Source organism: Anas platyrhynchos, chromosome 1 (genome assembly GCF_047663525.1).
Source record: "Anas platyrhynchos isolate ZD024472 breed Pekin duck chromosome 1, IASCAAS_PekinDuck_T2T, whole genome shotgun sequence".
Lineage (NCBI taxonomy): Eukaryota > Metazoa > Chordata > Aves > Anseriformes > Anatidae > Anas > Anas platyrhynchos.
Window position 1 is genome coordinate 196,179,737 of NC_092587.1, and position 23,855 is coordinate 196,203,591.

Here is a 23,855-nt window from a genome sequence, read left to right on the forward strand (position 1 = left end):
TGTATAACGAGGCTTTCTCCTCAAAACCCTTCCTGGAGCCACCTGAAGTGCTGTCTCCTTCCCTAAAGCTTTGGGATCACGGAGCCCAGGGGTGCCCACGGAGCCCCCCGCAGTGCCCCTCAGCACCCCGCCGCCGTGCCCTCAGCAGGGGGGCACCACAGCTGCTCAGAGCGGGTCTGACCCCACATGCAGCCCCCTCTGAGGACCCCACAAGGGCTCCCCCGTGTTCCCCAGGGACCAGCCGAGCTCCTCGGCCCGGCCCCGCCGCCCTGCCCGGGGCCCGGCCCCGCTGTGAGCCCGGGGCCGCCCCTCAGCGCTCATTTCCTGGCGGCGGCGGCGGCCGGGCCCCGGAGCGGCTTCGTGTCCCCAAAGCCGCCTCGGGGTGGGAGCCGAGGGGCGTCCCCGGTGCCTGGGGAGGAAGAAAAGGGAGGGAGGGAGGGAGAGGCCCCGCGGCTTCTTCCCCCGGGCCAGCCCGGGTCGATGCGAGCCCCCGGGCTGGGGGCCGATGAGACCCCCGCGGGGCTGCCGGAGGCGCGGAGTCGTCGTGGGCACCGTCACCCTCTGCCTGGCTGCCGGCTGGGCGCTGCAGAGTAAGTGCCCGGCCCCGGGCTGCCGGCCCCCTCCTTCACCCTCCTCCTCCTCCTCTTCTCGTCCTTCTCCTCATTATCGTCCTCCTTTCATCTTCCTCTCGTCCCCCTCTGAACCTCCTCCTCCTCCTCTCCTCTTCCTCATGCTCCTCTCCTCACCCTCCTCATCCTCCTCTCCTCCTCTTCCTCCTCTCTTCCTCCACTTCAACCTCCTCCTTCTTCTCCTCCTTCTCCTCTCCTCATCCTCATCCTCATCCTCCTTTCCTCCTCCTCTTCCTTCTCCTCCTCCTCTCTTCCTCCTCTTCATCCTCTTCTCCTCCTCCTCATCCTCCTCTCCTTCTCCTCCTCCTCTTTCTCCTTTCATCCTCCTCCTCCTCTCCCCCTTTCTGGCCTCCGCTCTGACTGCTCGGAGGATATTTTGGGGCCAGGACAAGCCCCCCAGCACCCACACAGAGGAATTAGGGTGGGCAGTGCCACGGGTGGCTCTGGGTTTGGCCGCTGTGCGCTGCCTCCTTCCTCACCAAGGCGGAACATGACAGGGATACCCCCAGTGGATGTCCCCATGGAGACCCTTCTCTGGGGACCAACAGCGCTCAACCCCAGAGCTCCTTGCAAGCAGCACCAGCCTCATCGCCACCAGCATGCTTCCACCCAAAAAACCCGGCCAGTGTGGCCATCGCAAGGTCTGGGACACAAAACAGCACCAGCTCGAGCTCCTGGACGGTCAAAGGGTTTGTAGTGCAGCACTGTGCCAGCAAACAGGCGGCATTGGTGCCCCCTTCCCCTCATCCCGCCTCATGTGGGGCTGTAAGGGTCGGTGGGTGCAGCCAGCAGCACGTGGCAGCGCTGCTCAGGGTGCTGCCCGTGGGTGCGATGTTTGCTCTCGGGGCTGATGCGGCTCTGCTTAGCTCAGACCGGTTCAGGTGACCCAGGCAGGCTGCGTGTTAAAAATGGGTTTCGGTGTTCAGCTACTGCGTTGTCATACTTGGCTCAGCGTGCTGGATGGAGACAGAGCACATACAAGTAATTCAGTGGAGGAAATTTATTTATTTTTACCTTTACCTTGCAGTCTTATGCTGAAAACAAAGTCCTGAGTTTATCAAAGCATGAAAGAGTGGCTGTGGGGAGACACTCAGCTCCTGTGTGGACAGAAACAGAGCAAAAGGCCTTTAACTGAACACACGGAACAGAAAACAATTGGAACAATTTGCAGCGATTACCAGAAGTTCCCGTCTGTTCTGTTTATTTAGCTCTCACAAATCCCTTTTTCACAGGTCTGTGTCGTCTCTCGTGCAGGCAGGGTGAAACTGAGAGCAAAGCTGAGCTGGAGGTGGAAAGGAAAGCACAGTGTCCCTGCAGCAGCAGCACAAGCATGACACAGTACCATGGAGTGAGAACCCCAGGGGTCTTATCCTGGAAAAAGCCTACACCCCGTCTGGTCAAAAAACAGAGAGGCTGGGGCTTTCCCCTGTGCTGGTGCCACGGATGAAGATCTAGGAATCAAAGCAGCTTTTCCACTTTCCCCTTTTTCACTTTAGCCAGTAGCTTCTGAATCCTGTTAGAGGGATCCTAAACAGAGTGGAGTCTGCTTGAAATTCACTTACCCCTCTCCTCCCCATTTGTGCTTGCTTAGGAGTATCACTAGCCCAGAGGGTTATTATTATTTTTTTAATTTTATTTCCCTTGGAGATGTTCTTCTTTGCCTTTTTTAAGCATTCTTTCTCCCAAAGACCCCACACGGCCTCCAGGAGGCATTTCCCCATGGTCCTGCTTTGCTCACACCCTCAGCGCGGCTGAGGGACTCACCCTCTGGCCCCGCTGGGTTCAACATTTGCAGATCACCACTGCTCCTCAGCTCAGCAGTAGCACTCGGGATGTGCCCACATCATGAGAGCAGGCTGATGAGCTCCTCCAAGCTGAACCAGGAAAAGGCATCTGATGGTAGGGCTTACTCTGTGCTTTATCTGCCATCTGTCTGCTCTGATTGCTTTGGGTAACAGGCTTTCAGCCTCTAGCCAACTGTCTGAAATGGGCCACTAATTCAAGAACTATGTACACTGATTGAAATTGGGATGTTTGGTGTTCATCCAAATCTTCAGGCAGAAAACCCCCACGCAAGCAGAGCTATTGCAGTTACGCATTAAACTGAATAATCAGTTCAGTTTAGCAGTTCTGAACAGCTACACGATCACATCAGTGTGTATTGTGTTAGAATTCAATATTCTTTTGTATCCATTTTTGCCAAGAAATCAGTGTTTCCTTTGAAACAAGGTACCTCTGACTGTAAGCAATTTATCTGCACCGACCAACAGCTGGCTGCCTTGATGGAGCTGTTGTCTCAAACATTGCTAACACTTTATTTCTGATTTAAAGTTTACTAGACTTCTCCAGCAGCTTGCTGTGTCCATCTCATCCTGCAAACATAATGAAGTCCTTGCCGAGTCTTCACATGTTTAAGTCTGTTCTTGCTTTTTGGGGATGATAATTAACTGATATAATAGGTTACCTTGACCATGGAAGTTAAGCTTTCCATTTAAATGCAGGATTTTAAAGGCAAACCAGTTACTGATGAATACAAAAGCTTTACTCTTGCTCCATGGCATGAGGTAAATAAGCCGGATTTTGTACAATCTTATTTCTTCAAACTGTTCCTTGCCATTTTTGGGGGGGCATTAGGCTGGCTTGGCTCGTGTAAGGTCCCCATAAACTGGAACATTGTGATTGAAATCATAAATGCCATCTTTTTTCTTTTTTTTTTTTCTTTTTTTGGTTAAATACTCAGCATTTAAGTTGTAACTACATTACTGTGAAGCCAGGACATAAGGGAGATGGGAGGTGAGGACTGCTCACAAAAAAACCACAGTTCATTTTACCTCTGAGGAAGGTGGCAGATTGCAGGGACTTGAGAAAATACAGCAGCATAGTGATAGGGGGTGCCTACCGCAGGGATCTTTAACTTACCAAGCAAATGCAGCACCTATTTTTCCCATGCGTTTACTCACATTGATTGTTATGATTGTTAAAATGTATTAAAGATGAGATTTATGAAAGCAGGATATGATTTCCATTCTTCCATTTGAGGTATATTGAAATATCAGACTTTTCAGAAAATGCTATGCTCTCTTCCCCAGAAAAACTCTTCCAAATTTTCTCCTCTTGGGTATCAAAACACAAGCAATTGTCCTTACTTGTCCTGTAAGATAGACAAATTTCTCCTGGCTATAACCAATTAAAACATGTATTTAGGCTTAAGTTAGACATGTATGTGCCTTCCACAGTCAGCAGAGAGAGAAACGGCAGAGGATAATCCCTCCTCTTCTAAAGCAGGTCACAGGGACAGGAAGATTTGCCCTGCAAGAGGTCCCATCCTGCCGGGGACACTCACTGCTGCATCACCTCCACACTCACTGCCTCCTTTCTCTTTCAGCCCCTGGAGGAGTATCACTGACTGTCCCACAGCCCAACATCAACGCAACGGTGGCACAAAATATCCTCCTCTCTGTTGAATACTCTTGCAGAGGCGTCGCCACCGTTGAGTGGAAGCATGTGTCGAGCTGGGGCACCACCAGAATTGTGGAGTGGAAAAGCGGGAATTACGTCAACATATCCGCTGTCTACAAGGACAGAGTGACTGTTTTTGAAAATGGCTCTATAGAGCTTCGGAACGTGGGCATGAGAGATGCTGGCTACTATTTGGTCACTGTCACAGAGGAGTATGGAACCAACACCTACGGCGCCATCATAGTCAATGTTTATGGTATGAACTTGACGGGAGTTCTCAGCTTTACCCCGTGTTTAAACATTGATCTGCTCATAAACAATTTTCTAATGATATATTTCTGTCTTCCCTGCAGAGATTATCTACGAAGATATACATTTTGTAGCGGTTCTCTTTGCGTTTCTCGCTGCAGTGTCTGCCATTTTGATCTGCTTCATGTGGCTGTGTAATAAATCCCTGCACCTGTTCCAGAAGACGACACATAAGCTATCAGGTATCTAAGAGTGCAGTCAAGGTACAGGGTTCTCAAATCTGAGTTTTGAGCCAAAAGTCCTCTCACAGTTTGAGCTCTAAAGGCGCTGAGCAGTGACAGAGACACTAAATTGGACGGGCTCAGCTAAGTTATCCTGTTCAAATCTCTACTAACACAGGCAACAGAATAATAGATTATTAGTTCAGAGAGATCCGCAGGACATTTATCTTACACATTTTACACCAGAAACCACACAACACTTCCCAACCTCATTAAAAACTTAGCAATTAAAAACTACAAAACTTAGGGAGAAAAGGCTGGAGCCGCAATAACCACCCCCCACCACAGGACATGAGCCAGAGAGCACCAGCAACACCTCCAGGTTCTACTGCAGAAGAATCTGCTGTCTCCAAGGGGAAAATACTCAAATGGCCCCTGGAGTGGTCCCCTCCTCACTTCATGGAGGACTGCACCACTTCCTCACCTCCCAACACCCTCCTTTAATCCATTCTCATGGCTGACCCAGTTGCAAACTTCAGTGAACATTGACTAATATTAAAATCTGGCTCCTAATATGAGCCGAAGGCACCAGCCATGGAAAGCAGAGCTGACAGATCAAGAGAACACAGGAGATGCACTGACAGGAGCATCCACATATTAGAGAAGAAACTTTCCAGCCACAGCCTGGGATATACTGCCTAGGTAGCAAGAGAAGAGGCCATGCTACGGGCACGGGCTCAAGCTCTAGGCAAATCCTTGGATGGGTGGTTTCTTTTACCACTTCAAAACATTTCAGCCATTCACCTCCATTTTTTGTAAGTGCAGATCCATTTGTGGTCTCTTGCCCTGCAGGCAAAACGTCTGTGTTTCTTCTTGAAGTGCTGCTTAAGCTGTTACATTTCAAGCAGCCAAAGTGTCAATATTTCACCAGGTCAGCTCAGATGCTCAGAAATCCCAATCCTCCGCACCCAGACTTCATGTCAACTGTGCAAAACTTGATGTGAAAAGAGGTCAATTTGTCTTATGCTGTCTCGTCCTTTCTGCTGCTCACCTATGACTCCACGGGCTGCTGCTGTTTTTTCAGCACACACACAGCTCACGAGCTTCTGTAGCTACTGCATATTTTCATATCATGCCAGAATACACAGTCTTACTTGGATAAAACCTCTCATTTCCTCCAGTTAAAGCCAATGTTTCTATAGAGCCAGAGTCTTACAAAGTCTGAATCCCATACTTTATTTGGCAGGCTTTAGGAATACTGCAGTACTGGACACCTGCTCTGTCCTCATCCAGAACAGGATCCAAACAGGGACATAATTTCTGCCCTGATCCCACCTTAGGACAGCCCTCCTTTTGGCAATTGTAAAGAAAAGAATAATGGCCTTATAGACTTTGTTTTATTTTTCATTGTGCCTTTAGTCTTGGACTTAACAAAACCAGAGTCACATTCAGCACGGTGAGGGACTCTTTATGCAAATATTTGGAAAATATGTCTTGTATTTAAAACCCAATTGTAGATGAGTAAGCTTGAGCTAATATTAAAAAGTTCAGAATGTCTCAGCTATTAACACCGAGTTGTTAATTTTGGAAAGGGGACCTTCCCATCCATTTGCCAATCAATAATAATATCCTTTCATTTGCAGCAAGTACAACTGAAGAGATTGAACTGGAAACCATTGAATGTTAGCCAAGGACTGTCTCATAACAAAAATAACAATTCTACCTCAGGAGAAAGCATTGGCACGGAAAGCAAGAAGAAACTTATAAGGTAAAGTGTCTGTGACTACTGTAGAAGCTGTTTGGCGTGCAAAGGTAATAGGACATGAAACGAGCTGTGTCTGATGGAGCTGTTTTGACCTGTTACAATTTCAGCTCTGCTAGTCATTGTCAAAGTAAAAGAGTACGCTTTCATGGCTGAGCACAAACACATTTTTGTGGCTAACTAATAAAATCTACAGCCTCCACCACTCTTAAGAACAACCACGCAACTAGTATCAACCCATAAAGGAAATGATCGTGCTCTTGAAGGACGCCTGCATTTTGGCCACGGCAAGTATCCTGCTACAGACCAACCAGCCATTAGGATCATTCAACGTAAATTTATTATGTCTAATTACAGTATTACATTAAAAAAAATTAACTGCAAGGATTGAATCCTGTTCATTGTGCCTATGCTGCTACTTTCAGTCATAAGGAATTTCCTGAAGGTCTGAACACAAACTGTAATTCTTCTGGAGACAAAACTGACTTTGAAATAACGCCAAGCTGGTCAAAGTTCCACCACTTACATTTCCAATTGTTTACATTGCTCAGGGATATTAACACACATTTTATTACATTACTAGGAAAGGTTGTTAAATGGGGAACTGCACACAGGCACCGAAGCTGATGCTGTCTGTAACGATTAGAGTGGGCAGATAAAATACACATCACACCTGTGGCACGGCAGAAATACCGAACAGTTTCTTTGTGAAAGATGTCAAGCCCTTTGCAAACTGAGCCCGCTGATGAACAGCCTATCCAGGAAGAAAAAATAAAACAGCATTACTTCGAAATTTAGTGTTTACAATTACAGTTCTGAAATCACTCTAGTTAAGAGAAGACACCTTTGCTTGCCTATTCTGTAGAAAACAAGGAGTAAGCTAGCTAGTGTTTGCATGAATCCATGTGCTGTACTTGAATTCTCCACCTGCAGATCCTCTGGGTGGAATAACGTTGGCTTTTCGAGAGAGAAAGCGCTAAACCAATGAATCTTCAAATTACCCCATTTTGCTTTTGTAAAGCAGCCTGCAGTAAGCATTGAAAACGTACGAGACTGCAGGTTAATCTGTCTACAGATGCCACATGGCTTTTTGAGTTTAACTGCTGCTACTGCCTCTCACACTGCAGCTCATTTTCATAGTTTTATGAGCCAGGCCAACAGCGTCCCCTCCCTCTGCTCAAGGACTGCTGTGCTCAGGTGCAGAGGTTAGACCTGTAAAAAAAACGAATTTCTTGCCAAGTGCATAATAAAGCAGATAGGTGCTAAAAAGCTTTTTCCAAAGCATCCCGAACATAATTCTTTTAAAGAGTCAGGCCTGGATTGAACAGGCCATTTGTAGTACAAGAGGCCTGACATCCACTTGTAAATTCACATGCTAGATTCAGCTGGCTGCTCTTTCCTTCATCAAGGAGGAAAGAAACTAAAAATAAAATTAAACTAAAATCCCAGCTGTAGCACAGCTTTGTAAAGGAACAATTTGCTCCAATTCTTCACATTATGTATTTATAACAGCCTTCTGTATCTTTGAGTGAAGCTTTGATTTCACAGAAGCTTCAAAGTGTCTGCTTTCACTACCAAGCTTGCAGGACTCAGTAAGGTATCCATATTGCATACAGAATATATGCATTTTTTTTCAGTTTATCTTTTTCAGATTATTATTTTTCAATCCGTAAATCTTAGAACTTGAAGTTATTCACTATGCTGAGCATATAGCAGGTGCATTGCCAGACTTGCTTAGAAAGTACAGTTAAGTGCAGCTTACATGTCAAACCATTATTATCTGCTAACGTTTACTAGAATAATGTAATTGTCAAAGTCAGCAAACATATGCAGGCATAAATGACCTTTTGAATTCATCGTTCTAATTGTGGGGATTGTTTTCACTTTCAGAATACAATACTTGAAGCTGGGATAAAAGTAGTAAATGACTATTAAGTCCTTACAGTTCAGATGCTCTGTAACTGCAGTATGAAGTTTCTGACTAGCGTGGTTCTACCTCAGCTTGGCTAAAGATACAGAAGTTTTGGGTACCCATCCTTGGTTATTGATGCTACTGCCAATCTCACTTTTAAGTAGTAATATCCTTGATGGACAAGAGGGATTCAAAGAATATTCAGTGATTCCATACAGCAGTTAGCTTACACACTGCTTTGCTCCTAGACAATTCCTTGCAGGAAAATTTTATCCAAAATACAGCATAATTAAAGGTAGTGCAACATAAAATAATCCACATTCTGTGAAACTGGTGTTTGTCAATATTCATTATCCACGTCAATAATATTTTATATACAAAACATGAGGCTGTTTGGAGCAGTCCCTTGCTGTGTGGGGTGGCTGAAGAATTTAGTTTTACTGCAAGCTTTTAAAAATGGAAGTTTACAAATTAAATAGCAACTCTTATTCCATTCATAAACTGCATGCAAAGCTGCAGCAAAAGCTAATACTTAGAACATTCCAAGTGATCAAAGGGATTAAACCATTTTATATTTAAACTTTTTAATTAAAGAGATGTCCAAGTTCATAAGATTGCTTTGACAATCAAGTGTAAAGGTCTTAATCATCCATTAAAGTCTCCATCTCATGCTTAAAGACATACTACCAAAAATTTCAAGACTGTCTCTGTTGTTAGAAGTCATATCAGTGTTTTTTCATTGCTGTTGAATACACAGGGATTCCTAATTTTAAAAGACTCTTTGAAGGTTTCAAATCATCTTGCGGGTTGTTGTTTAATAACAGCTAAGCCTGAAAGGCTGGAGGTGAAGATACTCACCTGATGTGTAGTGCTTACACTCCTGGAATTGAAATGATCACCTTGCATGTGTTGTTTTGTCTTTTTTCCCCTCCCAGAAGGAAGCATATCCTGCAACCATACGAACCTAATAGTTCAACATTGATTATTTGGTAATTAAGTGCTTATTTGACAAAAAAGACTACTGCTACATGCAGACTTGTCAGCTTGAGTTAAATTTATCCATATACTTCACTGTCTTTAAGTTTCATATACTCAACTTCTAATTTTGAGAGTTTGATTGAGAGATGTGTTGCATTGCTAAAACAGCCTCATTGCAACCAGATGTGTGACAAATGCATCCAGCTGTGAGCTGAAGGGGACAAAACCCCTCTCTGTCTGTAATCCTGCATCTTCTGCCCACCAAGCAATATAGCAACTGGTACCTCAGGTTCTTTAAGACTCGCCCATCTCAAGAAGATAAAGACGTGTGCTATTTTCAACTATTTTTTTTCCGTGAGTTATCAAAGAATGTTAAGAAAACCCTTTTCTCTCCCACAGTTCAGTTGCAATGAGGCAAATATTTCAATGAGCTGCAGTAACAGTCTGTTCCACGGTGTAAAATTCCAGCACAGGTACAATGAGTACAGTGGCTGCTGTGGATACACACTGAAGAGCAGCTTGCCACAAGCAGTTGCTTAGTACCCATTTCTAAACAGCTATTCCATATTGCTCAAGAACATTACCAAAATAACAGCTGTCACTACAGAAGTAAGATGGTTTAATTCAAGCACAGTCTATGTGCAGTTCTCATATATATACATACACCTCGGAACACAAGATGGATTTAAGTCTAAACCAGCTTATACAGACAGCTTTCAAAAAGACCTTTAGCAATTAATCATCACACAACAGAAGAGCTCCGTGCAACACCTTAGTAGGAGCTTCAAGAAGGCTACAATTACAACCAAAAAGAAAAGAAAAAAAACAAACATATTACTCCTTTGTTTTAGGACCTCAAAAGAGCTGATAAACTCTTTTAAGAGAGCTCCATAAGAATAATACTGTTTTCCTAGATTGCAGTTGATGCCAGGGCAGAGAGGGAAAAAAAAAAAAAAAGAAAAAAAAAACCACGACTGCGGAGATCCAAGGTCTACAGCATGTGAGTTACCTGCTCTTCCTCTCTGTTCCTGCTCTGTTCTTCTCAGAAATAATTTACACCCCCTCTCCAAAAAAATGCACACAAATTCACTGTTAGGAGCTTTTTGCATGCAGATGAAGACTTGTTCCTCTACATGTCTGCTTGCAACTTCTGTAGATTGCAAAGTACCATACACTGCATACACTCAGCAGGAGCCGTGGCTTTGCAGTGTTCTCAACTTAAAGCACTGATGCATCTCTCAAGAAGAAATGAAACAGGCAACCCAGAGGCCACACCACTGTACCACTGATGTACAGCATCAGCCCCCAACCCAAAAACATCACACAGTGAAGAATGGCTACTTGAATTTTAAATAATTTTAAATTTCTTTGTGATCTAGGTCACTAAAAGGCTTATTGATTGCACAGTTTATTCTGAATTGTACTCTTTCAGAAACATTTGCAAAAATCTATTCAGAAGAAATAAATCCAGGGAAGAAAAGGGTATCACTTTGAGCAGACACCTTTCATACAGCACAGGACTACTCAATTTCATATTTTTAAAAGAAAAAACATTAGACATGTTAATCTAGGTAGAGCAATATGCAAAGGTACAGCTGAAAAGAACTTTTTCAAAAAGTCATATTCTCTATGTCATTGAAAACACTTTATTATAAACGCTACACTAGACAGATCTGTACAGGAAATAAATTTTTGTTTTCTTGTATTGCCCCACAGGCTCCGTTTCCCTTTGCTGTGTGGGCAGCAAACTTTGGCAGCACAGCGCTGATTCCAAGCCCCCCCGGACAGACGGATGGGTTATTAGCATGGAGTTAGGGCTGCCATGAGGAGCTCCATTTTGTACACAAAGTTACGCCCTTCCATTTTATTCCACTGAACTTCCTTGAAGGGCCCTCGAAGATGATTCCACTTGTTATCTTGCAGCACATCGCCTTTGGGGAGATCCTTGCACTGACTCCGTGGAAACTGAACCATAACTTTGCTGCCACTTTCAGGACCATTACGGACTGTGAAGGACAGAGATTTTATGAGTTTTTTACACTTTTGAAATTCCTCATGTTAAATACCCTTCCTCACGCATGCTATACATTACTACCTAGACAATTCCAAACATACTGTAAAAAAAACTACTGTACTTTTTTTTTTTTTTTAAATAAAGAGTTTTTCCTCTTTGGATTTGCTTTCTCTGGTTTCCCACCTCTCTTCTATTACTTCTGTTATGTTAGCACAGCATGCTCTTGGCTACACCAAATCAGAAAAACATCTGACCAGAACAAAACAACAAAAAAAATCCCCTCACACATGCATTTATTTTTCCATAACAGTATCAAGAACAGGTTTCCCCCCCCCTTCTTATTTTTGATGTATTCCTCGCCACTCCATTCAAAAAAGTATATTCTAAATCTCTTGAAATTCATCTATAAAAGTAATGATTTCTGTTGCTTTTATCACAGAACTCTGCAACATCAGTGGTGTTCTCTTTGTGTGGTTAAGGGATTTTTGACAATTTCCAGTCAGGTTTTGAGGATTTCCATGGACGAGGACTCCACAACATATCTGGGCAACTTGTTTTAGGGCCTGACCACCCTCACAGTAAAAAAAATAAATTTATTATACACTAATAATACACTAATTCTGTTTAGGTGTCAATTCCATACACAAGAGACTGTCTCTAAAATATTTTGCTATAAGTGGGCATTATTCCATAAATCCCAGAGACTGGCTTTAGAAAAAGACTTAACGAATATATATTAAAAAATCCCTTAGAATGCATTTATGAACTTTAATAATTTTGTATACATTTGGAATAGGAAAATATTACCTGAAATGGCATAGTCTCCATTTGGTGATGCTACAGTTATCGCTGATGCATTGCCAATACTCTCCACTGGCCCCAGCCCAACATGGTTACTGAAGCTCAGCACGTGCCATCCCATAACTTTTGCAAGCTGCTGAACCGCATGTACTTGGTGCTGTGACATCTGAGAGAGAACAAAAAGTTCATCTTATCAATATTTGCACACCACAGAATTAATTGAAGCGTTTTACCACGCTTTTTCTTCTGCTGCTGGACAGTAGTTATTTATAAAAGCAACTTTATCTTATGTTCTCAAGTTTTGGAGGAACTTTTTTTAATATGCTATGTATGTCAGTAATGCTTTCTTCGAGTTAGACACCTCCTTTGCACACAGAGAAGACCGCTGTATTAAGTACACTACGTAGATGAATTTTTCATAGATACATGGGCTTATATGCTTCTTTAAAAATAAAAAATAAAAAATAAAAAATAAAAAATAAAAAGTGTTGCTTTCAATTAACACCAAACTGAAGTGTTACGAACAGGATATTGAATTCTTTTTTCTTGGTCAGGAGATTAGAATTCAGCTCTAGAATACCTAAAATATCTGTGCGTGTAAGTGTTATGGCAAACTCAAATAAATAAATAAAAGCTGAGGTTCTTGAGCACATGATTATCTCCATCACCCTTCAAGTACTTTAAGCACTGAGCTTTAACAACTTCAAAAATTAGAAACTTAAGTTTTTCTGTATTAAATTTAATGCTCGTTACAAGGAAGAGCCTAGCACTGTTAGTAGTTCTCTGAAAAAGCCTAAAAACACTTGATCAAAAAGAGATACTGTCAGCAGAACCTGTTTCAACTTGTTTTCTTTGTGTCGTGGAGTTTCATGTAACTGCAACAGGCCAACCATTGTTATTAAAGGCCTGTATTTCGGCTATTTATAATGCATAGTAGCGAGACTGTCACTTCTGAACAAAACCAGCAGCTTGCTCCATACAATTAAGAAACCACGGTTCAAATATCAGCTGATTTAGTAATGCCTGCTGCAAAGCAAACACTAACAAGACAGTGCTGAAATGCCAGTAATTGTGGACTCATTAAAATCTCTACTCTAAATTGGATTTGGTTTGAGCAAGCTTCATATATTGAACACCTTATAGTCTGCTATGACTCTTGCTTGCTTGTTCTGAAGTCAGCAAAAAATCTTAGCGCTCTGATAATGAGTAGCATAAACAAATGCACTTCATTGGGAGAGTAAAAATTGATTACTGATAGTGACCTTTGTAAAAACTGGCATCCTATTTAGTATCAGTTACTAAAGTCACTACACAAATATACTAAGAAAAAAGTCATACACCTTCCTATTTGCAATACCTTTATTTCAAGTTTTCTAATACTTTTTTTTTTTTTTTTACAAATATAAAAGGTGAGATTTTTGCTTCAGCTCTTCCCCAACACACTATTAGAAACAGAAGAATAACATAGACAAGTCTACCTGAGATAACAGGAAATCCTGCAGTTCTTGCTCCTGATGGGACAAGGTAATGACTCTTCCATCTCTATGCACTACTCTGATTTGTTCAACTCCAATGTTCAGTTGTAGTTGGATGGATCTTTGAAGACAAGATGCACATTTATTCAAAATGTGTTACGAAACTTCTGAAAACAGGAAGCCTGCTCTAGAACACAGAATCCCTCCCATTAATTTATAAGAACTCTAACATGAGGATGGTGCAAAGCCCATAGAATACAAAGGAACTCAAAATATCTCGATTTCATCATTCACCTCAACACCTCTCTCCATATTGCAGGACATGGCATGCTCCCAGAGCCAGTCCACTGCTTGTTCAGGTCAAGGAACCTCCCGACGTGCCTCACAGCTCCCTCCCAAGCTTCTTTCCAGAGGCGCATGGGAAAATGCTGGTTACTGTTCTACCTAAGTCTTGAGCAGCAGGTGTTTCTGGAACCAAGACTGCAAATTGTACCAGCGACCACAAGCTGCTCCGCAGTGTGGAAGCAGCCAGAAAGGACTGCTCAAAATAGGAAAATGGTGTTAAAGTAACTAGTTCATCCACTTGTCCATATAGTTAATTTGCTGCTGGTCAGCATGTAGATGTTCATTTCTGGAACATGATGTCTCATATTTCAACGTCAATGTAATAATAGCATAAATTGCATGAGCTTCACATTTCAGTTCCTACGTAACCAAGCTAGGACTGAGCAGCAACAAGCTCTCCATGACCAAATTGGAAGCTCAGAATCCAGTACATAAAGAAAAACTTTATACTCAGCTATCTCCATCTGAACTAAATCCTCCTCCTCAATGACCACTTTCTGTTTCAATTCCTCCCTTGAAGGAAACTCTGCTTAATAAGTTAACTACTTACTAAGTTTCTTCATTAAATGTACTGTAAAATAGGCAAGAGCTTTCTTATGGTGGTTGCTCCTTCCCACTCAGAAAAATAAAATACTTGTGCACAAAAACCAGTTTCCTAGTTTTCTGTCTTAAACCTGTAAAGAAAACTTGAATACTCTCTGCCATTGCAGCATCAATTTGCAACTAGAAAGATTCAGGCATTTTCATACTTACTTGCAGATCTGTTCATATCCTTGAGATGTTATTAGAACTTTAACACTGGATTCATAAACATCATTTATGTTTGACCAGTGGGCTTGAATCTGAGGATCCTCAATACGGCTCGCCAGACTGTCAATGGTTCGAGCGGTTCTAGAAGAGAAAGACACATTCCACCCAAAATAACCTCACCAGTTTGTGCTGTTACTTCCTTTTTTTTTTTTTTTTAAAGGGAAATGAGTACGTTAAGAGTTTGATTTTCTTTGTGCCATGCAAAAAGCTTGCCAGTCCTACAGAACCATGCAGATCAAAGTTCTATTTCAGCACCATTCAGGTGCAAATAAAGCACACTTGTTTATTCCATTTCATGTGTATTCTGCAGAAATATTGAAGTGCTATTACTCAGCATCAGCTAATGCACAGCAAAGAATACTAAAAAGGATTTATGCAATATAAGGAAAGTAGAGACAACAATCAGCAGCCTACATTACAGCTGCCACAGATCTCAGAAATCTTTTTTTTTTTTTTTTTTACTAGGAAAGTGTTTACTCATACTTTGTTATCTGTTCTTAGTACTTCAAAATAAATAGTCAAGAAGCAGCTAGTTTTAAGAACACTTAAAAAAAAATCAATTGTGTTTTACACGGATATACCTTATTGCAACTGTAACAAGACTAGCCTGTGACCTACCTGCGTCTCAGAAAGATGTGTTTTGCCTGCTTTATGATCTTTTCCAAAAGTCCTTCGTTTGACTGTAAAGCACTGATTTCGTTTTTATCAAAAGCCTGGGGTCCTGCTAGTCTCATTCTCTTATGGCCGAAAGGTGCACTAGCTGGATGTGGCATCACTGTGGAGCTCAGGGTTTGCTTGTGACACTGCAAACAAACAACAGCTGTTGTAAGAGAAAGTGCACCTGCAAGAAGCAGTATGTATATTACAACATTCTGTTTCACATTGAGTCTTAGAAGTGTAAAAACTTTCAGGAAGTGTATCTTTTTCGACTTCGTAAGCTTGACAGTGGTTTATATAAAAACAGCTTTATAATTACACTTTGCCTCCCTGTCTTTCAAACCTTGATGAAAGGTTACCAGCTAACAAAAGTTTGGTAGTATAGCAGTAGCTCCTACTACTAAGTCTGCTATCTAAAACTAAAGGACTAAAACTAAAGGACTAAAACTAAAGGACTAAAACTAAAGGACTAAAACTAAAGGAAGCATTTCAAAGATGAAAACTGAGGTACAGAAAGTTCAAAGTCATGAAACAAAATTCACAACAAAGCTGGGCACACCTCTCTTAGCTCAGTGTTTAAAAACACTGGACTGTTCCACATGACTTCATCTCTTGTGGAGCCATGCTCTAAGGATATGAACACTCTCAGGAACACGGTTTCACAACTACTTAGATATCTGCAGTTTGTCTAATTTGTTCAGGAGGGGAGCACAGCTCAACCTCCTATCCCGGGTCCTTCTACCTGATAACATGAGAATCTAAAACACTGAAGCAAGCAGTGGACCTCAAACAAAGCAAAGTTATTATAGTAATTGATTCTTCTTTCCTTGTGGGAGTACGGTCTGAACCAATGCTCAGTTTAAGCACTTGACAAACACTCATCAGACACAAAGGAAAAAGGGAGGCTGAGGAGCTGTACTGAAAAGACCTCGCACGCCTTTTCTGAAGCAAGCAGCAAGGCCTAAGGTTAAGTCCAGAACTACTGTTCCAAGAAAGCATAACGTCAACTCCCTGATCACCCACGCATACCAGAACTGATCGGCAGGCTGCCTCGCACAAATGGATAGGAGTTTGCAGGCCTCTAGTGGCTTTCTGCTGTACTACGTGTGAGTCTGAACAAAAGCCAGAATATGTTGCACATTACCTCTCTGATAAGCTGATGCAAATTATGCTCCAGAACGTAGAGATGATCCTCTGGATTCTGTTTTTCAGCAGCTGACTTCTGTGATTTTTTGTCATTGGAAGAGTGACACAGAGAAATAGACAACTGCAAACCTGAGCAAGCAGATTAAAAAATTAAGGATACTAAAAGTTCTCAGGCCTGTTGCTAAGAACTTATTCTTCACCAACAAACATTCAGCATCTTTTTCTAAAAAAAAAAAAAAAGACTCAAGCCATACAGAAACGTTCTCCCTAAGACATAATTAGTTGTATACCCCTTTTTAGTCTTAGTTCTTCTGAAAACCCATTAGCTAAGGTCTTAAGTTTCACCTCCGTGAAATCCAGGAGCAATGAAGCTGTGCGTGTCAAACTGCTATGTCCACATATCATCACAGTTGACAGTATTAACTGCTACTGACAAAATAACAAATCAGAAACAAATCAAAATCTATACAATGAAATACTAGTAAATTAGAAACTAAAATGTATTAGTTCAATCTTACTACAATTAGCAAAATTCTGGGAAACTCTGGTTTTCCAATTCTTTGAGGAGCAAGATTAACACACTGTTCATTTGCTTCTTCTTTTTTAAGTCACGTCAAACAGAATTTCAGCTTGTACTTAAGCAAATAATCCTACCTGGGAAAGGCTGGGAGATGATTTGGTTTTTCACAACAATGTGAGGAATTTGTGATTTAATTTGAACAGCTTCTCGTGACAGCTGGGCAAAGATTTCTTTACATAACAGAACATTCTGTGCAGTCTCCAATTTTGTCTGCCAGTGGGGAGAACCTTAAAAATATGAATTAACATTTTCAGAAGAGTAAAGAAAAGTTACCTTATTTTTTCCCCTCTAGGTATCAGATATTCTGCAGTAGTTGTGAGACGTGGCCTGAATGCAATTGCTATAGCAGCAAGACAGTATATTCTATTCAAAAAGAATATTTTCCAAAGTTTTACCTGTTAAGCAAGCACTTTTAGATAACACTAGTGAATTTCACTTTGCTTTATACATATATTGTATGTATACACATATACAGATATTCTAAACTGCTACCCCCTTCTGTAACTGTAATTATATTCCCAGATCTTTCATGAATTCTGCTCATGAGCTTGAGCTTCTTAAGTTGCTATTCACTTCTAAAGAAACTTCTGGCTTTATTTAATTCACTCTGCAACAAGCCAACAAAATAATTTTATGTACTTCTACAGGATTTACAGGCCCAAAAGATTCTGGTCTATACTGTAGCCTGAATGCTCTGTGAAACAGCTAAATATAGCATCAAGCCTGTGTTCAAAGAAGCACATAGTCTGCTGTGAAGTAAAACCCTGCCAACAAGTTCTTTTTAATCCTAAATAGTTAAAAATGAGTTTTTAATCCCAAAGGTTTACAGCTACAGATACTGGTGTGTATCAAATTAACCAAACTACTGCCAGGTGAGCTGTCAGTAGTTAAGACACACTTCCCAACACATTTCAGATTCAGAGAAAATATATGAGCCACAGCAACAAATGATGCATTTGGGGCAAAATTAAGAGAGTGAACAGTCTTTCGATTCAGTTGAGCTAAAAATACGCTGGAACTGGCTGAACCACGGTATCTTGATGTACTTTCAGTTACATGCTCAAGGCATTCCAGTATACTTAAATACATGTTTAGGGATTTTATTTCAGAAACTGTGTAAACACGTGTAAAACCTGGAAGGAGTACACTGAAAATGTCCTGTTTCCAAAGCCCAAACAGAGAACTTCAGTTTAAGTTAGAATATTCTTGATCACTCTTCTTTCAAGGTCTATGCAAGAATTTTACTGTGTTTTGAGCATGTGTTTAGATAACAGCATATAACTAACCATACCTGGTTTTGATTTTGGCATGGGTCTTTTAAAGAGATTGACTGTCCCAAGGTCACCAATGTCTGGAGCTTGTTTCTGAATTGAAACCTACATGGGAGAAAAAAAAAAAGTTTATGATTTTTGTTTTTTGTTGCAAATGTACGTAACACGTAACATATAACCCATGCTAAATTATTAAAAATACTGACAAACCTTTATATAAGCTGATCCCTCTAAGTCGCTTGGAATTTGAACATCCAAAGGACAGTAATCCTCAGGTATCTTTTTATCCAGGTCAATATCAGTGTTCTTGATCACCTCAAATGTGCCATGATGAAGAAAAAGGGAACCTAAACAAGAAAGAACAAAGATGCACATGTTAGAAACACAGAATCATCCAGGTTGGAAAAGGCCTTCAGGATCACCAAGTTGAACCATCAACCTGACCTTCTGAGTGCCACCGCTAAACCATGTCCCTTAGTGCCACGTCCATATGTGCTTTAAATACCTCCGGGGACAGGAACTCCACTTCCCTGGGCAGCCTGTTCCAATGTGAAGGGACCGACATTTCTCCTCACTGCAACCTCCTTCCAGGTTGTTGTAGAGAGCAACGAGGTCTCCCCTGAGCCTCCTCTTGCCCAGACCAAACACCCCCAGTTCCCTCAGCCGCCCCTCAGAACCCTTGTTTTCTTGGCCCTTCACCAGCTTTGTTGCTTTTCTCTGCACACACAGGAGCAATTCAACATGCTTCTTGTAAAGAGGGTCCCAAACCTGAACACAGTACTCGAGGTGTGGCCTCACCAGTGCCAAGTACAGGGGGACGATCACCTCCCTGTCCTGCTGGCCACACTAGTTGTGATACAAGCCAGGATGCCGTTGACTTTCTTGCACATCTGACAAAACACTGGATCATGTTCAGCTGGCTGTTGACCAGCACTGCCAATCTCTTTTCTACCAGGCAGCTTTCCAGCCTCTCTTCCCCAAGCCCATGCAGCTGCACGGGGTGGTTGTGCCCCAGGAGCAGCACCCGGCACTTCCCCTTCTTGGATGTCACACAGCTGGCTGCCTGTGATCCCTCGGTTGTCCCTTATGTCCTGCAAAATGACATTCCAGATAAGATCGCAGTGATATGATCTTGAATTTCGTTTGAATGTGATCTTGATGTGATTCAGATTCACTGTGACGTGAATCATCACAGATGATTCAGCCCCACAGCCTTCCCTGTGTCCAAGGTCAGACCGAGGGGCCTGTCATTCCCTGGATGCTCCTTCCTGCTCTTCTTATAGATTAAAGTCATTTTTGCTGAACTCCAGTCCATCTGGGGCCCCCCTGGTTAGCCAGGACTGCTGGAAAGTTATTGAAAGCTGCTTGGTGAACACTTCTGCCAGCTCCTCCTTGGATGAATCCCAGTTGGACCATCAACCTGTGAACAATCACAACACGGAGGAGGTCCCTTGCAGTTTCCCACTGGGTTACAGAGGCTTCCCCTCGCTCCCTGTCACCATCTCCCAGCTCAGGGAGCTGGGCACCCTGACAACAATTGGACAACAAAGACAGAGGCAGAAAAGGCTTTAGGCCCCTCAGCCTTACCCTTTCACCACTGTATTTCCCCTCATATGCAATAAAGGATGGAGATGCTCCTTAATCCTCCTTTTGCTGTTGATGTGCTTATAAATGAGTATCTTTAATTGTCTTTCAAGTTCCAGTTGGGCTTTGGCCTTCCTGTTTTTCTCCCTGCACAACCTGACAACAGCTCTAGGGCTAACCACCTTCCTTCCTTCACCAAAAATTAAAAACTCTTCATTTTCTGATTGCTGTGCCCAAGACAGCCTCCAGCCATCACATCACCCTCAAGTCCTTCCCAGTTTGCAAACAGCAGGTCAAGTGGGGCACCTTCCCTAGCCAGCTCCCTCACCTTTTGCATCAAGAAGTTATCCTCCACACACTCCAGGAATTTCCTAGACTGTTTCTTTCCTGCCGTACTGTATTTGCAGCAAACTCCTGGGAAGTTGAAGTCTCCCGCAAGGGCTAGTGATTGTGAGACCTCTCCTAGTTGCTTGTAGAGTATTTTCTCTACCCCTTCATCCTGGTTGGGTGGTCTACAACAGACTCCCACCATGGTATCTGCCTTACTGGCCTTTCCCTTCACCCTGACAGATCTCCACTGCCCAGCTCCACGCACTCTAGGCACTCCCTAATGTGTAGGGCTAACCCACTTCTTCCCTGCCTCCCTCTCCTGCAGAGCCTGTAACCGTCTCTCACAGCCCACAAGTTGTCCCACCACATCTCTCTGAGGCCAACAGTGTCACAGCCCTGAGACTATACAGCATCTCCTGCAAACAAGGAAGCCCAAACCTCTGTTTCACAATACATCTAAAACTCCAGGGCTCCATAGTTTACGCTCAACTCCAATTTCTTAATGAAATCTTTACAAATATAGCTAATTTAGAAAGTTCATTTCAGCACAGCAGCATCTCAGTCCTCAAATGTGTGGTATGTAATATTCTACAGTAAAGATATGCAAGATATTCTACAGTAAAGGTTAGCAAGTAAAGGTGCAACATCTTCTACAAAGCAATGTTGCTTATGTTTGTCCTGAAGTTTATCTGCTATGACAGGCTTCGGTCCATAAAAAAGCAATCATACAGCCAGCCATTCGGGTGAGACCGACAGAGGCAGATGCCCAGATGCCCACATCTGCAACCCTGTCACATCCTGGGCACGTTTCATCTTCTTTAGGATAAATCATCAAGAAGGGTCACACATACAGCTTCTTAATTAACGCAAGATGATCAGCCCGAAGTTTCTCTTTCCTCTCCTTCACTGACTACACATCAGATGCCCAATATAACCAACTTAGAGGCCTGCTTTGTATTTACAAATTGTATTCTGCATTCACTCCTTCATTCCATGTTTGGCTCTAGACTCTCGGTTCGTTAACTCCTCTTACTTTAAGTCATGTAATAATGCATATTCTCAGCTTCAGTTCTCAGAAGTTACAACAGAAATAACGAATCAGTGTTCAGAGCAAAACACAAGATACTCCTCAATGTTTTAAAATGCTTTGCAAACAAAAGGTAGACAAAAGCCAAAGAGTTACAGCATCTACCTGTCAACTGATCAGCGCTACTGCCAATACAGAATTGTTCTGTATAGCAATCTTTACTAAAAGTCTATACAGCCAGCCTTTAAGGTCACTTACCTGTTTTCCCCGATAATATCAGGATATTATCCCCTGATAATAAGTCAAGTTTCCTCCTTTTGAAATTTTGTCATGCAATTACCTGTTATTAAGTATTATTCATTATTAAAGATATCCCCTGTGCTTTTCCAGTTTAAAAATTCTTTGTAGAGTATAATTTTCCATTCTTGCTACTAATAAAATAGAAAAGTCTACCATATACCTGCACTTCTGTAGCTCAGATCCCCAAGAATTTTGTCGCCCACTTTTCTCAGCTTCCAGTGCTGTCTCAGTCTCAACAGTTCGGAGTTGAAGTCTCTCTGTCGCTTATTTTCCTGGTTTTCTGCCACTGATTTGGACAATCTTTCTGCTCCTTTCAGCAGGATTTGAGCTGCTCCAGCTAATGACTTCTTTTTGGAAATCAACTGCAGGAACTGAGGATTCTAGAAGGGAAAAAAAAAAAGAGTTGAGTTTTAAGTCACGTGATATTGTTATTAGTAATCGTAAAAGCAATTGACAGCAACTGACAGCGGGTTTTGCTGTATGTTGAGTAGCTGATTTAGAATCGTTTTCACATCGGTATTAAACGTACACAAGAAGCACTGGGACTTACAGCCCTGACAAAGAGGCCTTTGAGCTCAGCCTCGCCTCCTGTTCCTAGCCTTCCCACTCACTCAAAGAGCACTGAACCAGATGATGTGGAATGCTCTGGGACATTTTGTGATCTAGAATGCTCTAGCACATTTTGATCTAGTACAATTTGAACACTTTGAGGCAAAAAGCCTCAATGAAACCAAATCTTCGGTGTGGCCTCACACGAGCTACGACAGGAGCTGTGCTGTACCTGTTTGGGAGGAGGGGGATCCTGCACGACTGGGTCTAGGGTCATGAACTTCTTGTCCTTGACGATGCTGAGCACGTCGTACAGCACACACATTTCTGTCAGGGCGCTCCTCAGGTTGTTCCTCACTGAGTCCCACGGCCAGAGGGACGGCTGGAACTTCACCAACCCTAAAAACGAGAGCCAGGCTCCTAAGACACAAAGGCGCGAGCCTCCCCGTCAAGCACATTTCACGAATTACACCAAAACAAGGCGGGACCCGCGTCTTTTTCGGATCTCCCCACCTCACTGTGGTGGCGGCCCCCCGGCCCGGCCGCCCCTCACCTTCCTCATCCTCCGCCTCGCCCGGCTCGGCCCAGGCGCGGCCCGCGGAGCCCGGCTCGTCCTCCTCGGAGCCGGAGCCCTGGCTGAAGTCGATGCGCTGCGCCAGGCGGGCCAGGTTCTGCGACATGGAGAGGGGCTGCAGGTAGGTCTCGCTGCCATCCAGCCCCACCTCCTGCACCTGCTTCTCGCACGCCGACTCGATGCTGATGCGCACGGCCGGCACGCCCGCCATCTTGGAGATCCCCCCCCCCGCTGCTCCTCCCGCTCCGCCGCCGCCGGGCGGAGCCGAAAACGCGCTCGGGAAGGGCGGGGAGGAGCGGGAGGGACGGCCCTTGGTGAGGGGAGGGAGGCGCTGGTGTCCCTCGGAAAGGCGGTGGGGTTGGGAAAGGCTTCCAAAATCGTCTGGTCCAATCGTCCTCCTCTGAACCGTGTCCCCAAGCACCACGTCCAACCTCTCCTTCAACACCCCCAGGGACGCTGACGCCACCACCTCCCTGGGCAACCCGTCCCAGTGTCTGACTGCTCTTCTGAGCAGAAATGTCTCCTCATTGCCAACCTGAACCTCCCCTGGCACAACTTGAGGCCATTCCCTCTGGTCCTAGCACTGGTTACCTGTGAGAAGAGGCCGACCCCCAGCTCCCCACACCTCCTTTCAGGTACCTGTAGAGAGCAATGAGGTCTCCCCTGAGCCTCCTCTTCTCCAGACCAAACCCCCCCAGTTCCCTCAGCTCCTCACAGGACTTGTGCTCCAGGCCCTTCACCAGCTTCGTAGCCCTGCTCTGGATACACTCCAGGGCCTCGACGTCCTTGTACTGAGGGGCCCAAAGCTGAGCACAGTGAACACAGCCCTCAAGATGCAGCCTCACCAGAGCAGAGTACAGGGGAACGATCACCTCCCTGGTCCTGCTGGCTACACTGTTCCTGATAAAAATCAGGATGCCATCAGCCTTCTTGGCCACCTGGGCACACTGCCAGCTCATGTTCAGGCGAGCATCAATCAGCATCTCCACATCCTTTTCCTCTGCACAGAGCTTTCAAGTGACTCTGCCCCAAACCTGTAGCGCTGCATGGGGTTGTTGTGCATTAAGTGCAGGACGAGCACTTAGCCATGATGAACCTCAACCCAGTGGCCTCTGCCCATTGACCCAACATGCCCAGGTCCCTCCAGCAGATCAACACTTCCCCCCAGCTTGGTGTTGTCTA

General features: G+C 43.5%; 2 protein-coding genes across 3 annotated transcripts; one reads left to right on the forward strand and one right to left on the reverse strand.

Moving 5' to 3' along the window:
• Nucleotides 1–179: 179 nt before the first annotated feature.
• On the forward strand, nt 180–11,048 carry VSTM5 (V-set and transmembrane domain containing 5). 2 transcript variants are annotated; one of them, XM_027467430.3, is made up of 5 exons: nt 180–590; nt 4,015–4,344; nt 4,442–4,579; nt 6,202–6,326; nt 6,431–6,712. In XM_027467430.3, the coding sequence occupies exons 1-4, from the start codon at nt 506–508 to the stop codon at nt 6,243–6,245; spliced, it is 597 nt and encodes a 198-aa protein (XP_027323231.3). In that variant the 5' UTR covers nt 180–505; the 3' UTR covers nt 6,246–6,326; nt 6,431–6,712. The 2 variants fall into 2 exon arrangements, with proteins under 2 accessions (XP_027323231.3, XP_021123403.4); XM_021267728.4 differs by lacking the exon at nt 6,431–6,712 and adding an exon at nt 10,927–11,048 and having other exon boundaries at nt 184–590.
• On the reverse strand, nt 10,834–22,937 carry MED17 (mediator complex subunit 17). The gene is made up of 12 exons (XM_005012858.6): nt 22,653–22,937; nt 22,332–22,498; nt 21,711–21,930; nt 18,520–18,656; nt 18,330–18,414; nt 17,113–17,265; nt 16,457–16,587; nt 15,274–15,458; nt 14,599–14,736; nt 13,504–13,621; nt 12,032–12,191; nt 10,834–11,216 (listed from the first exon to the last, which is right to left on the reverse strand). Exons 1-12 carry the CDS (start codon nt 22,882–22,884, stop codon nt 11,011–11,013), a joined length of 1,932 nt encoding a protein of 643 aa, XP_005012915.3. The 5' UTR covers nt 22,885–22,937; the 3' UTR covers nt 10,834–11,010.
• Nucleotides 22,938–23,855: the final 918 nt, after the last annotated feature.